The sequence below is a fragment of the Balaenoptera acutorostrata genome, chromosome 19 (genome assembly GCF_949987535.1).
Source record: "Balaenoptera acutorostrata chromosome 19, mBalAcu1.1, whole genome shotgun sequence".
Taxonomy (NCBI): domain Eukaryota; kingdom Metazoa; phylum Chordata; class Mammalia; order Artiodactyla; family Balaenopteridae; genus Balaenoptera; species Balaenoptera acutorostrata.
The window spans coordinates 64328095-64344430 of record NC_080082.1 but is presented as its reverse complement, the minus strand read 5'-3'; the positions used below and the strand labels follow the sequence as shown (position 1 = coordinate 64344430).

Here is a 16336-nt window from a genome sequence, read left to right as displayed (position 1 = left end):
GGTTAAGTTTTTGGGGAGTCAAAAGTTATGTTTAGATTTCTGACTGCATGGGGCCAGGGCTTGGCATTGTTCAAGGGTCAAAACAATTCCTGCATTGTTCAAAGGTCAAAAGTATTTTATTTTAAAGGAGCAAATACTTGAGTACCTATGACGCATCAGGCACTGGGAAGAGCGTATTAAACAATGCTAATATTCTGTGCCCTATGGAGCTTAACCTATCAGGGAAGACGTTCAGAAGAGGCAAAAGAGTTATGCATAAGAAAGCTAAAAATAGAGCTACCATATGATCCAGCAATCCCACTCCTGGGCATATATCCAGAGAAAACCATAATTCAAAAAGATACATGTACCCCGATGTTCACTGCAGCTCTATTTACAATAGCCAAGACATGGAAGCAACCTAAGTGTCCATCAACAGATGAATGGATAAAGAAGATGTGGTACATATATACAATGGAATACTACTCAGCCATAAAAAGAACAAACTAATGCTGTTTTCAGCAATATGGATGGACCTAGGGATTATCATACTAAGAGAAGTAAGTCAGACAGAGAAAGACAAGTATCATATGATATCACTATGTGGAATCTAAAAAAAATGGTACAAATGAACCTATCTACAAAACAAATAGAATCACAGATGTAGAAAACAAACTTATGATTACCAAGGGGGAAAGGGTGGGGAAGGGCTAAACTGGGAGATTGGGATTGACATATACACACTACTATATATAAAATAGATAACTAATAAGGACCTACTGTATAGCACAGAGAACTCTACTCAGTACTCTGTAATGACCTATATGGGAATAGAATCTAAAAAAGAATGGATGTATGTATATGTATAGCTAATTCACTTTGCTATGCAGCAGAAACTAACACAACATTTTAAATCAACTATACTCCAAAAAATTTATAAAAAAAGAATGAAATATGTTATAGTTCATTAAGAATAGAGCTACAGATATCTAGCCAAGTTCAAGTTGAAGAAAAAAGTCAAATGTCAGACTGTGCAATGTGATATCATTTGGATTAAAAACTTCATATGCCACTATATATTTATAATTGCATGGAAAATTTTTGAGAATATGTGAAAGTAATTAGGCAAACAGGAAGCTGAAGAGGCATCAAGGGACTTACTGAAAATCCTTTGTACTTCCTGAATCTCTTTACCATTATCATGTATCAGGGTTGAATGACAAATACAGTGATGACATGGATTTTTTTGTTTTTTTTAGAGTTACTGTTTTTTTTTAACATCTTTATTGGAGTATAATTGCTCTACAATGGTGTGTAGTTTCTGCTGTATAACAAAGTGAATCAGCCATACATATACATATATCCTCATATCTCCTCCCTCTTGCATCTCCCTCCCACCCTCCCTATCCCACCCCTCTAGGTGGTCACAAAGCACCCGAGCTGACCTCCCTGTGCTATGTGGCTGCTTCCCACTAGCTATCTATTTTACATTTGGTAGTGTATATATGGATGACATGGATTAAAGCAAGTGACAGGGTGTAACAAGAGCTTAACACAGGGGCAGCTAGTGGGGAGGGATTCCCAAGGGAAAAACAGTTAAGATAACAGCTGACAGAGAAATCAAGTTTGGTGTAGGACTTAAGGTGAACAAAGCATTATTCCTTATTCTGGGATCACCACGCTCCTTGGCTCAGCCCAGTTTAAGGAAACTAATTCGGGAAGAGATAGAAGTGGCCATGAGAGGAAAATGTTTGCAGCCAAGAACTTGACTTGGTCTAGTCTTGAGTGTCACGTGTGCTTCACTTGGTCCTGGGGGGAAAAGTAGAAATATAACCTTTGTTGAAGTAGAACAAGCCCTTCATTTCCTGCTCTAGGTGTCTGGTAAATATCCTCCAACAGACCCAGGAACTTATTGGGTTGGCCCAAAAAGTTCATTTGGGTTTTTCCGTAAGGTGTTATAGAAAAACCCGAACGAACTTTTGGGCCAACCCAATATACTAGGTATTTAAATATTTGTTACCTTATTAGCCTAAAAGCATTAAGGACTGATTTAAAGGCTCTCACAGATCATGCACCTTGATCTTGCTATTGCCTCATGCTCTACCATTTACTGAAATGAGCCTCCCTCCCTTTTCCCCCACTAACCAACTCCTATTCATCCTTCAAGACCCCGAGTAAATGAACCCACCTTAGTAATCCCTTCACAAGGTCTTTAGTCATTCCCCATCCTGTGCTTTTGGGAACTTGGTTCCTATACCTTCCATGGCCCTTATTCCCTCCGAATACATTTTATAGACTGGTCTTCCTCAGTAGGTGGGAGAGGAGAGCCATGACACAGCCAGGCAAAGGGGCATGTACAGGGGCTGGGAAGCCTTACATCAGATTCTGTATTTTACAGGTTGGCTGCCTCAGCTTGATGCAGAGGGTCTTCATGGCCTCTTCACTCAAGACGCTGCCGCTCAGGTCGAGCTGTCGTAGGCTGGGGTGGGTGCTGAGCACGGAGCAGAGGCGTTCCCAGTGTTCGTTACGCGTCTTGATCTGCAGGCTGTGTTGGAGAAGGAAATAAGCATTTGCTTCCACAGGATGGATTTTGACATGAACAACTGGCCCAAAAATGCCCGGGGAGAGAAACCAGTGTATTTAGGGCGGGACAGGGATGGTTTCAGAGGCTCTGAGGCCAGTGTAGCAGATCTAGCCTCATGCTCTGAAGAAGTGCTCTCGTAACCACCTGCCTCCTGAATATTTCGACACCCACGGGGCACACCTCCAGCTCTCGAGTAAGATTTGTGCTTAAATTCTAGCTCCCCCTTGAACGTCAGAGGGTGCAGCCACTACTGAAAACAGTATGGAGTTTCCTCCCCCAGATTAAAAATAGAACTACCACATGGTCCAGCAATCCCACTTCTGGGGGGTATATCAAAGAATTGAAACCAGGATCCCAAAGAGATATTTGTACTCCATTAGTCACAATAGCCAAGACATGGAAACAACCTAAGTGTCCGTCAGTGGATAAGTGGATAAAGAAAATGTGGTACACACACAAAATGGAATATCATTCAGCCTTAAAAGAGAAGGAAGTCCCCCCATTTGCGATAACTGGGATGAAGCTAGAGGATATTATGCTAAGGGAAAAAAGCAGTAACAGAGAGACATGCATGATCTCCCTTATATGGAGATTCTAAAATAGTCGAATTCATAGAAGCAGAATGTAGAGTGGTGGTTGCCTGGGGCTGGGGGTGGGGGAAATGGGGAGATGTTGGCCAAAGGGTACAAAGTTTCACTTATGCAGGATAAATACATTCTGGAGAGCTAATGTACAACGATGTGACTAGGGATAGTCGGTAGTCTTACGTGTTTTTTACCACACACACACTCACACACACACACAAAGAAAATAACTATATGAGGTAATGGGTATGCTAATTCGCTTGATGGTGATGATTATTTCAGGTATATCAAAGCACCAAGTCATACATCTAAATATATGCAATTTTCATTTCTCAATTATAGCCCCCTTTCCAAAGATGGAAAGAAAAAAAAAACAAAAAAATTGCAGAGGTAAGGTACTCACCCTTGGGGAATGCTGGGCCATGCCTCAGCAAATTCATCCTTTGGGACCTCTCTGACATCCAACCGAATTTTCCGTAAATACTGGCAATGCCGGAAACAGAAAGAAGACACTATTAAGTCCATTGGCCGGTTCAGCGGAAGCCACACTTCTTGGAAGCCGTTCAATGCCGAGCGAACAAACTCGTCATCCTGCGTCTCAAAAAGACAGTAGAAGGCGTCAAGGAAGTCTAGCGGGGCAGTGGTGTTGGCGTGCTGACCCAACAGAGAGATCCAGTGCAGAAGCCTCTGCTTCGCCACCAGCGGGACGGGACACCCCAGGAGGGTTCCCAGCGCCCCCGTCACCTCTTTGCTCATGAGGCCAAACAAGAACCTCTTCATTTGGACCAAGTGGACGTTGAAGTCGATTTGCTTGAGTTCCATCAAACTCTTTACATTCTCAGTGAACACAGGGTAGGGGTCCCCCTCTCCTTCCAATCCTTCCAGGACATAGTACAAGGCAGCAAAGAACTCCTGGAGGCTGAGGTGTAAGAACATGTAACACTCTCCCCAGCGGCTGCCTTGGAGAAGGACGCTTGTGTGAAACAGGGCAGAGAGCTCAGGCTCCTTCAGTCCGTGCACGCCCAGGTCATCGCCGTAAAACACGAACTTCGTATTCCACACACCTTCCGCAGCCATCCGGCACAAGCCCTTCAAGGTGACTCTCTCTTCCTGACGCAGACAGCGCCTGACTGCATCTTTTGGAGCGAGCTGATGGAACACGAATGAGGCATACAAGCCCGTGAGAGTCTGGCAAGCAATGGAAAGGCTCTTTCCTGGTGTCTCTTGCAGATTGAGAGCCTCACAGACCAGAGAGCACACGACGGACACCTGGCACTTGTCACACACCTCATGGTTGCCCACCACTGAACGCAAGGCTTGCGTCTTTTGATGTTCGTGCTTCACATGCTCAAGAAGCAACTGCATCCTTTTTTCCACCGAGAGTCCCCGAACCAACAGGTAATGAGGAGACAGGAGCACAGATTGGAGCTTTTCTAAGCCTGAGTCTCGGACGGTGATGATCAGGGAAGACTCGGGGAGCAAGACTTTCTTCAGAAGACTGTGCATCAAGACAGACACGGGTTGCTTCTCCGCCCAGTCTCCAGAGAGATTTGAGTCATCGTCTTTGAAGGCGAGGTCCAGGTCCTCAAATCCGTCAACCACAAACAAGAGCCTTTCCGGTTGGGACAGGATCTCCTCCACCTGGACCTGGGTGTCTGGCCACTGCCTGGAGATTAACTCTGCAAAGCTGCACTCCCTCGTCCACTGTACCTCTCTGGCGTGGAGGAAAAAGACATAGGAGAACATGCCCTGGTAGAGCTCACCTTGTGCCCAGAACAGCAGGATCCTTCTGGCCAGAGCCGATTTCCCGATTCCCGCCTTTCCGTGCAGAACCACAGTGAGAGGCCGGAAGCCCCCCTGGTCTGGATTAAAAGCCCCCAACAACACGTGCACATCTGGACAGTCAGAGGCAAATTTTTCAAAGCTGTGGTGTGCATCCCGCTTCGTGGGGAACTTCCTCATCACGTGACTCTTATAGCCCTGTTGGTCATCTCTGTGGCCTGAGTCGGACAGGAGAGAAGAAGAACGAGATAGAGAGTTTGAAGAAAGTCTGGATTTTAGTAAAAAACTAGCAAAAAAGCAAAACAAAAACCGCAGACCTAGTGGACCTTAAGTCAGACAGCCTACAGCTGTGGGTCTTTTGTTTCTTCCTAGCAACGTACATATAACCAGCTCTGTCCCTCGTACGAAGATCACTTCCTCAAAGCTTACGGATGTTCTGCAAAATAGCTCTGTGTCCCTTTAACCTGATTTCTCTTTCCAGGACTTCATACCCGATAGGTTACATTTTTGTTTGCTTATTGTCTGTCTCTGCAATGGATTCTGCGCAGGGACTTTGCTACTTGCTACTGTATCTTCAGTATTTGTAACAGTGCCTGGTACCCTGTGGACACGCAACTACGTATTCACTGAATAATCTACACTGAACATGCCTATGTGGTCTCTGGAAGACAGAGGAGCTTGGGGGAGCTGAGGGTGTGTGTGTGGCCCTGCGTTCCAGACCTCGGGGTGGGCGGGCACATTCAGTTCCAGCCCAGGAGCCCCGGGCTGCTCTGGAGAAACAGCTCCATGTGACAGGGGTCCCTGCTCTTTAGGAGGAGGTAAGCGCAGCCTTTGAAGTTACACCGGTCCTGCCTGGAACTCGAAGCTCTATAGTGTCTGTGATTTGGAACAAGTTGCTTCATTTTCTGGGCCTCCATTTCCTCACCTATAAGATGAGATGGACATCCTCTTCAAGGGCTGTGACAAATATTTAAGGAACAAAAAGTGCATTCGATATTTATCGGCACAGGGCTTGGCAAAGATGAGCAATGGCCACTATTATCATTACAAAACCTAATTCTTTCAACCTTACCCTCTTTATTTTATTCCCAACATTTGTCATAAATGGCAATTCTTTTATGTGTTTAATCATCTAGCTCCCAGCTTCCAAGGTGAGCTCCATGAGAAAAATACCTTGTCATTTTACCTCCATACCTGTAGCCTCTTTAACAGTCTCTGACATCCAATAGGTATGCACTAACATAAAAAATTAGATGATCATACTAAGTGAAATAAGTGGGACAGAGAAAGACAAGTATCATACGATATCACTTATAGGTGGAATCGAAGAATGGATACAAATGAACTTCCTTACAAAACAGAAGGAGACTCACAGACCTAGAAAAGAAAATTATGGTTACCAAAAGGGGAAATGGGGGGGGGGAGGGAGAAAAATATACACACTACTATATATAAAATAGGTAACTGATAAGGACCTACTGTATAGCACAGGGAACTCTACTCAATACTCTAATAACCTATATGGGAAAAGAATCTGAAAAAGAAGAGATATATATGTGTTACTGAATCACTTTGCTCTACACCTGAAACGAAACACAACACTGTAAATCAACCATATGCCAATATAAAATAAAAACTTTTAAAAAATTAAAAATTCCTATCCGGTCCCTTACGTTTGCTGGTACTACCATTATCTTAAAAAAAAAAAAAGACAGCAAGGCTCTCTCTATACAAGCACATGAGACAGTGACTAGCCCTATATAAAATCTCTACACAAAAGTTCTAAATCTTAAACTTCATTGTTCTGCATCAGGAAGGTCATGAACAGATCTGTATTAAACCCACAAGCAGCAGACCCTCTGAGATCTGAACAAGGTCCATTTGCTGAGGTCACACTGATGTATTATCTTCCGTCAAAAGGACAGACTGTGCTCCTGGGTTGTAGGTTTTTGTGGAGGTAGAGGAACCCCAGAAAGATAGGCTGCAGTTGAATTCAACCCTTCTTTGCCTCTTCCTCAGCTTTTTCTTTTTCTTCTTTTTTTTTAAATTGAAGTACAGTTAATTTACAATGTTGTGTTATTTTGAACTATATAGCAATGTGATTCAGTTTATATATATTTATATAAATATTTGTATATATCTATATTTATTTATGAGTATATATAAACACATTCTTTTTCAGATTATTTTCCATTATGGTTTATTATAAGATATTGAATATAGTTCCCTGTGCTATACAGTAGGTACTTGTTGTTTATCTATTTTATATACAGTGTTGTGTATATATACAATGGAATATTACTCAGCCATTAAAAAAATGAAATAATGCCATTTGCAGCAACATGAATGGACCTGGAGTTTATCGTATTAAGTGAAGTAAGTCAAAGACAAATATCATATGATATCACTTATATGTGGAATCTAAAAAATGATACAAATGAACTTATTTGCAAAACGAATAGACTCACAGACATAGACAACAAACTTATGGTTACCAAAGGGAATACTAGGGGTCGGCGGGAGACACCTTTTCTTCTCCCATGGATTTAATGATCATGTCTGTACTTAAGAGTTCCAAATATTGCTCTCTAGTGCTGATTTCTTCCCTAAAAATCCAGGATCATATGTCTAACTCCCTACCTTAAAGGGACCTCAAATTCAATGCACCAAAAACTCATTTCAGGGGCTTCCCTGGCGGCGCAGTGGTTGAAAGTCTGCCTGCCAATGCAGGGGACACGGGTTCGAGCCCTGGTCTGGGAAGATCCCACATGCCGCAGAGTGGCTAGGCCCGTGAGCCACAACTACTGAGCCTGCGCGTCTGGAGCCTGTGCTCTGCAACAAGAGAGGACGCGATAATGAGAGGCCCGCGCACCGCGATGAAGAGTGGCCCCCGCTCGCCACAACTGGAGAAAGCCCTCGCACAGAAACGAAGACCCAACACAGCCAAAAATAAATAAATAAATTAATTAATTAAAAAATAAAAAAGAAATGGAAACTTTAAAAAAAAAAAAAAAACTCATTTCAGCTTTTACCTCTAACCAAAAACTTACTCCTTCTGCTAAATTTCCTGTAAATGATAATTAGAAAGAAGCTTCTATTTCTGAACTTACTTTGGAACAGATATTTGGCTCATTCCCTTATACAGAAATCTAATTTCAGCCCCACATCATCACTCTATGGCAGTTTTTCATCAATAAAATGGGGATATTAATACCTCCCTTATGAGATGGGTTTAGGATCCCACGACATAATCACAAAATGTGAGAACAGCGCCCGGCCCACAGCAAGTATTCTAGAAATGTCGTCATTGTTGGTATTTGTTACTACCCATTCCAACTGAAAATGGACAATACTGGCAGCTATTAGGTTTTCAAATATTTGTCCAAGGAATGATTAAAGTAACCCACACCTGCCAACATAAGTTATGTTGTACAGATGGAATAAAAGCCCAGCTTGAAGTGATTTCAGAGTTTGAAATTTACTTCATTGACTTTCGGGACTTCCCTGGTGGTCCAGTGGCTGAGACTCCGTGCTCCCAAATGCAGGGGGCCCAGGTTCAACCCCTGGTCGGGGAACTAAGATCCCACATGCCGTGCCGCAACTAAGAGTTCACATGCTGCAACTAAGATCCTGAACGCGGCAACGAAGATCCCATGTGCCGCAACTAAGACCCTGTGCAGCCAAATCAGTCAATCAATCAATCAATATTTTTGAAAAAAATCATTGACTTTCAACATCACCATCCACCAGGTTGTCTAAACAGAAAGGTGGGAGCAATTCCTGAACCTCTGTTATTCTGAAACCCTCAACACCAAATTCTACTAGATATATCTACCCCATATCTTACTGAGATATTACTATCTTAGATCTCAATAAATATTTTTCCATGATAATTTCCTTATACATAAATGTTAATAGCAGCATCATTCATACACATCCATTTTCCACCCCCCTCTCTCCCACTAACTTGGTACTTCTTCCATGCTTGGACCTTGGTCCGTCTTTGTTGGTGTAGAATGTTCTGGTATTTCAGCCAGTAAATATTCTGCAATAGAGAGTAGATGAGATAATGTCTCAATAAAGTCCTGGTAATTCCCCAAATCAGGGGTGAGCACATCCTCTGCCCAAATTACTGAGGGCAACGAAGGCTAGTCTCAGGATCTCACAGTTTATTCCATGACTAGTCTGAAATGAGGAAGATGGAGACAGACCCTCAAATACCACCAGCACGGTGAAGCAGCAGAGATTTATAGTAAAGAGTGTCGATTTTGAGCACATAAATGTACATTTCAGTCCCATTTTTGCTGCATGATCCTGGGTAGGTCATATAATAAGACAGTATATTATGGTTATTAAGAGTTAATCGTCAAGGGCTTCCCTGGTGGCTCAGTGGTTAAGAATCCGCCTGCTAATGCAGGGACACGGGTTCGAGCCCTGGTCCAGGAAAATCCCACATGCTGTGGAGCAACTAAGCCCACGTGCCACAACTACTGAGCCTGCGCTCTAGAGCCCACGAGCCACAACTACTGAGCCCACGTGCCTAGAGCCCGTGCTCTGCAACAAGAGAAGCCACCGTGATGAGAAGCCCGCGCACCACAACGAGGAGCAGCCCCCACTCGCTGAAACTAGAGAAAGCCCGCGTGCAGCAATGAAAACCCAAAGCAGCCAAAATAAATAAATTAATTAATAAATTTTAAAAAAGAGTTAATCATCAAGAGTCATCTTAAACACCTCTCTCAAACATCAGAATAGTTAGTTAACTACTCAGATGCCTGTGAGTTCTCCAAATAGAGGTACCCTCAACTCATGAGCTCTAACATTGACCACTCCTCCCTCCCCCTCCCCCTCCCCCATCTACTTGCTGCAAAACAGCTCTTCCAGTATTTCCTGGGATGAGGCAATGGAATCCCATCCACCCCGTCGCTCATGCCAGAAACTTGGGTACCATGCTTGATACCATATTCTCTCTCTGCATTTAGTCCTCAAAAACTGTTGTGTCTGCTTCCAAAATATCTTCCAGTTCCATTTCTACTTTTTCTTTAACTGCCATCATCACCCTAGTCCAAGCTGCCTTTATTTCTCCCATGGGATGCCAGAATGGACTCCTAACTGGTCTCCCCACGTCTACTCATGACTCTTTCCAGACCACTCACTTCAGCAACAATGTTGAAACGCCAGTTTGATTATTTCTACCCCTACCCCTTTAAAACTATTCAATTGCTTATGCTTTGCTATTAAAATTATTTTCAAGATGCTGTCTGACTTCTAGACCATCTTCTTATCTTCATCTCCTGCCATATTCTCTCCAATGCTTCATGGTCTATCCAACCTCTTTCTTTGTTAAAGACTTCATAATGTTGCTCTCGTTTGCTCAGAATGTTCTTCTCTACCCAATTAGCTCGGCTAATTCCTTTTCTTCATTTTTGTCTCAGCCTAAACCTTACTTCTTTTAGGAAGTGATTCTAGTCTTCACATATTTTTCTACACCATCCATTTAAAAAACTGTCCATGTATCCCTCTTCCCTATTGCATTGCAAGCTATAAATCTCTGGCACATGATACATGAGAATTTAAAGATACGCAAAATGAATGTTAAGTAATTTTTGTCACATATTAGATCATGAACTTGGTCAACTTGTGTAACTTAGTAGAATCTCTATTTTAGCTTCTGTCATGGGGAACCTATTTTTTGGGTGGGTTTGAAAATCAACAGCAGGGCACATGACAGCTTCAACATAGTATTTAGACTGGGGTACTGATTGGTAAACACCAACTATTATTTTAATTTTATAACCCTTATTTCCTGTGAATAATACTAATATGTTTTCCACCCAGGGCTTTTTTGAGGCGCTGAAGGAATAGTTTCTGTTCAAGTCCTTTGCAGCTACAGCTGATGAGCTACATATAGGCATGTAACACCTGTAAGTCTTTAGGGCCAATCTGACTGCTTACACTTGGGGCTCTCCGTTAAGCTTTTGTCCACAGTTGAGAAGACAATTCCTCCTGATGAAGGAGAGCTATTATTTTTTTCTACTACCTTTCTCCTAAATACCTTAAGATAACTACACAATTTGATCTAAGTACGTTGCTATAATATGGGCACCAATATTCTGAGGAAGGTCAGTCCTTAGAGAAGTTCCTTGAACCTGAGTCCCTCAGTCTGGGGCAAGAAATAAGGGAGATGCCCATTGTACAGCCATTAGTGTTCTCAAAAAACGAGTGAAGCTTCGTTAACCACTTTCTATACGTTATCTTATGGAACCTTTGCAACAGCACAGATAAGCATCAGTTACTGTTCCCAGATGTGGAATCCAAGGGTCAGAGGAGGAGAAAATTTGCCCGAAGTCATACTTGTGGTGGCACCAGAGCTACGCACTTCTGGCTACAAATCCCATCTACTAACTTTGACCAAATTCTGTCCAGATAGAGGGTTTACCTACCCATGTCTTCTCCTTCATTGTTTCAAAGGCTGGAGATGACTCTAGCTTCCAGCCAATGAGTGAGTTAGCTCTCCTAGTTCGGACTCACGCTGTAGAGGTGGACCCCCTGAGAGAACAATGATACCTTTCCCATTCCCATGGGAACTTGAGGTCACCTCCCTTTTCTCCTACCCCTAGATCTGCCCCAAATCTGTTACTCACTTTTCATCTCATCCCTGGCCATCTCCGAGAGGGCTGAGAGGCTCATCTTTTCAAAGATGTCAATGGATATCTTCCAGGCAAAAGATTCTTTATAATGCTCATGCAGGAGGGAGGTGAGCCGTCCCGAATCGGCATTATCCACTTCAACCAGTGGAAAAGAGCAGGTTGCCGGTTCCGAAGCGCTTTCCTTTAGTAATGCCTTAAATATCTGCAACTCTTCTTTGTGTAGCTGCTTGAAACACCATTGCAGTCCATAGTTGGAAAAGGAGGATAATTGGGCTTCTCCCATCTTAACGCAAGGCTGAGAGCTCAGGTTTTGATGGAAAAGTAGATTCTTTGGTAAACGAAGCAAATGGGACCTGCTGGAAAAGTGACACGATTCAAAAGAGAACCTTGCATCAAATTCTCAAGTTTGTACAACCAGCCTCAATTGACTCACCAGATGGAACAACATTCTCTATTCCTTTTTTTAAAAAATTAATTAATTAATTAATTAATGGCTGTGTTGGGTCTTCGTTTCTGTGCGAGGGCTTTCTCTAGTTGCGGCGAGCGGGGGCCACTCTTCATCGCGGTGCACGGGCCTCTCCCTATCGCGGCCTCTCTTGTTGCGGAGCACAGGCTCCAGACGCGCAGGCTCAGTAGCTGTGGCTCACGGGCCTAGCTGCTCCGCGGCATGTGGGATCTTCCCAGACCAGGGCTTGAACCCGTCTTCCCTGCATTAGCAGGCAGATTCTCAACCACTGCGCCACCAGGGAAGCCCTCTCTAATCGTTTTGTGAAAGATACTGAGAGAAGCCCAATTAACAGGTAACAATTCTTCATAGACTTATAATTACTTGACACCGTATCTATCTTGTTACCAGAATATAAGCTCTGGGATATTTTACTGCCTGTATCCCTAGTTCCTGAAACAGCACCTGGCACAGAGTAAGATTGAAAACACTTGCCAGTGAATGCTCTTGGCTAACAGGCTAGACTCAAGGGAATTGGCAAATAGGTTCCCACCACTTACTGAAAATCAGTCACACAGTTTTTAGATCAGTTGATTCTGGTTGTGCCTGTTAACATAACATTCAGTTATACAAACACAGTAAAGATTTTTGGTATAAAAGTATACTGATAGGGCTTCCCTGGTGGCGCAGTGGTTAAGAATCCACCTGCCAATGCAGGGGACACGGGTTCAAGCCCTGGTCCGGGAAGATCCCACATGCTGCGGAGCAACTAAGCCCCTGCACCACAACTACTGAGCCTGTGCTCTAGAGCCCACGTGCCACAACTACTGAAGCCTGCGTGCCTAGAGCCCCTGCTCCGCAACAAGAGAAGCCACCGCAATGAGAAGCCCGTGTACCGCAACGAAGCGTAGCCCCTGTTCGTCGCAACTAAAGAAAGCCCACGTGCAGCAACAAAGACCCAACACAGCCCAAAATAAATAAAATAAATAAATTTAAAGGTAGATGAAGGAAGGTACTACTTTAAAAAAAAGTATACTGATAAATATCTGAAAATATCTGATCTGGAACTTGTATCTAGAAAATATAAAACTGCTCTCAAGTCCAAGCTCGCTCTGCTCGCTGCACGACAGGCCAATAAATTGGAGATGAAGTGTTGAGGCGGGAATACGACTTTATTCGGAAAGTCGGCAGACTGAGAAGACGGCAGACTAAAGTCTCCAAATAACCATCTTATCAGGGTCTGGATGCCAGCTTCTTTTATAGAACAGAGAGGGGGAGGAGATGAGGAAGTAAAGTAAAAAAGGCCATAAGATTTGCAAATATCTCCTGGAATGGCCAGCCTCGGGGAGGGGATGTGTTAATTTCTTGTTTCTTGCAGCCATCCACAGGTGGACAGGGTCAGGATACTTCCCTGAACAAAGGCACTTAGGTTTAATCTTCAGGCAGAGGGACAGTGTGCCCCGAGGCAGGCCATTATGTATAGATAGTATCCTTTTAGTGAACAAAGGCAACAGGAAGCAAAGGTTAAAGTAAAAGAAACAGATCAAACATGTAGTCAGATTTGGCTCTTCCCTGTAACAAAACCTCCTAATAAAAGGATAAATAACTAACAACAAGCAAAGGATCTGAATAGACAATTCCCCCAAAGAAGATACACTGATGACTAATCACATGACAAGATGCTCAACATGATTAGCCATCAAAGCAGATTTGATAACCTCCATCCACTAAATCAGCTTGTTCTACGGGTATCTATAGTGTACACTCATGACCTGCGCCAGACATTTCTTCTCTTAGTTAGAAGGCTGGTCTGTGACAACATAAATATTTTGTACTTGTTAAGAATGCTCCAGGCATAATTCTTTTTTTAAAATTTTTTGGCAACACTAAGAGGCAAGAGGGATCTTAGTTCCCCGACCAGGGATCAAACCCATACCCCCTGCAGTGGAATCACGGAGCCCTAAAGACTGGACCACTAGGGAAGTCCCTCCAGGAATAATTCTTAAATCTGGCAAATCTCCTCTTTCACTACTGAATGATCTCTATAAATAATGCATTTAAATGTCATTATTATTAGATAGTTTTGTTCACAATAGCAAGACTGAAGGTCATTTAGGGGTTGATCAATAACATGTGGGTTAATTCAGGCAACGTTGCACTCTGCATCCTTAAAAATGCTCAGTAATCAGCATAGGTTGGTGCCTCAGTCTCTAAGACATTTAATACAACCCTCACCCCCTGTGTACACACTATCTTTGGGGGATGAGCATAGAATGGATCAAGGTGGGTGGTGGTGAACTAACAGGCCGAGGAAAGGACACATTTTACTTCATATTTTCCCATACTGTTTGCTTTTTCAAAATACTAAAAGGTATCACCCGTTAAAAATCATGTTTGTAGGGGACTTCCCTGGTGGTGAAGTGGTTAGGAATCCGCCTGCCAATGCAGGAGACACGGGTTCGAGCCCTGGTCTGGGAAGATCCCACATGCCGCTGGAGCAACTAAGCCCGTGCGCCACAACGACTGAGCCTGTGCTTTAGAGCCTGCGAGCCACTACTGAGGCCGCGTGCTACAACTACTGAAGCCGGCGCGCCTAGAGCCCGTGTTCCGCAACGAGAGAAGCCACCACAATGAGAAGCCCGTGCACCGCAACAAAGAGTAGCCCCCGCTGGACGCAGCTGGAGGAAACCCGCGCGCAGCAACGAGGACCCAACGCAGCCAAAAATAAACAAACAAATAAATAAATTTAAAACTCATGTTTGTAGAAGCTAATAGAAATAAATGCATTTTACTAAAACAATTGAGGGACTTCCCTGGCCGTCCAATGGTTAAGACTGCGTTCCCAGTGCAGGCAACACGGGCTGGATCCCTGCTCAGGGGAACTAAGATCCCGACGGGCTCGATCCCTGCTCAGGGGAACTAAGATCCCGACGGGCTCGATCCCTGCTCAGGGGAACTAAGATCCCGACGGGCTCGATCCCTGCTCAGGGGAACTAAGATCGCGCACGGCACCGCCAAACAAACAAACAAACAAACAAAACCGCAATTGAGACATTCTTACCATTACTCATCTATGAAAGAGAAAAAAAAGATGAACATTGCTGATGATGGAGAGACAAAGTTTATGTGCTGGATTACTCAACACAGAACCCTCGAAAGAACATAAGCTTCCGGGAACATTCCTACATAATATTTAGGAAAAATATTGACCCTATTGGCAGAAAAAGTGAGAATACTTATTTCTAAGGACGCATTAAAAAGGTTGCCTCCTAACCACAGAGCAACCAAGATTTCCTAGGTTACAATTAAATGAAAATTATATACAGAACAGACTTGTGGTTGCCAAGGGGGAGGGATGAATTGGGAGTTTGGGATTAGCAGATATAAACTAGTATATATAGGATGGATAAAAAACAAGGTCCTACTATATAGCACAGGGAACTACAGTCAATATCCTGTGATAAACCATAATGGAAAAGAAAATGAAAAAGAATATATGTGTATAACTGAGTCACTTTGCCACACAGCAGAAATTAACACAACATTGTAAGTCAACTCTACTTCAATAAAATAAATTTAAAAAAATTAAATGAAAATTTCCTAATTATATAAAATGTATAAAATGTATATAAAATGTAAACTCTAATGTAAAACTACCTTGATACATGGAGATTGAAAACATAAAACAAACAAAACAAAAATCTCCCAACTATCTGGTTAAGTGACTAAATTAACAAGGGAGGCTTATTTAAGAGAATGCATTTCAGCTTGCCACACAAACGTGTATCTATCCACAATTCAAATTAAACATTTGCCTCACTGCATGAAGCAATCCACCAGAGGGATTAAAGGGGCAAGAAGAGAATCACAAAACTTTCAGGGGTAGTTAAAAAGAAATCAGTATGGTTTAGGGAAGGTTATTTTTAGGACGAGATGACAGCTTTGGGGATCTTACTTCCCTGACCAGGGATTGAACCCAGGCCCCCGTTGTGAAAGCGCTGAGTCCTAACCACTGGACCTCCAGGGAATTCCCATGAGATGACTGAGAAAGTTTATATGCTCAGAGCTAAGAGGAAATAAAGTGGAAGAAACAAAGAAAAAAATTAAATGAGTACTTTTCTAAATCCCTTCTTAGGAGATTTGCAGCATCTCATGTAAACTTTCTGTAAACAGTGTCAATATATAACGATTACTGTATTATTACTACAATTATTACTATAATAATAATATTATTATTGTCCTGACTTTACAGAGTTGAAATCAGAGGTTCTGTAAAGTTCTGTGAAGTGGAAGAGCTTGCTCTCTTTTAGGAAAG

General features: G+C 42.9%; 1 protein-coding gene across 1 annotated transcript in view; it reads right to left on the bottom strand.

The window, feature by feature from the left end:
- The window catches only part of NLRP5 (NLR family pyrin domain containing 5), a 31766-nt gene extending 19859 nt beyond the window's left edge, over positions 1-11907 (bottom strand). The window contains exons 1-4 of the mRNA XM_057534912.1: positions 11571-11907; positions 8897-8974; positions 3551-5147; positions 2357-2524 (exon numbers count right to left, since the gene is read on the bottom strand). Coding sequence (XP_057390895.1) covers positions 2357-2524; positions 3551-5147; positions 8897-8974; positions 11571-11859 — 2132 coding nt within the window. The 5' untranslated portion in view covers positions 11860-11907. The remainder of the gene's footprint in view (positions 1-2356; positions 2525-3550; positions 5148-8896; positions 8975-11570) is intronic.
- Between the last annotated feature and the right edge of the window lie 4429 nt (positions 11908-16336).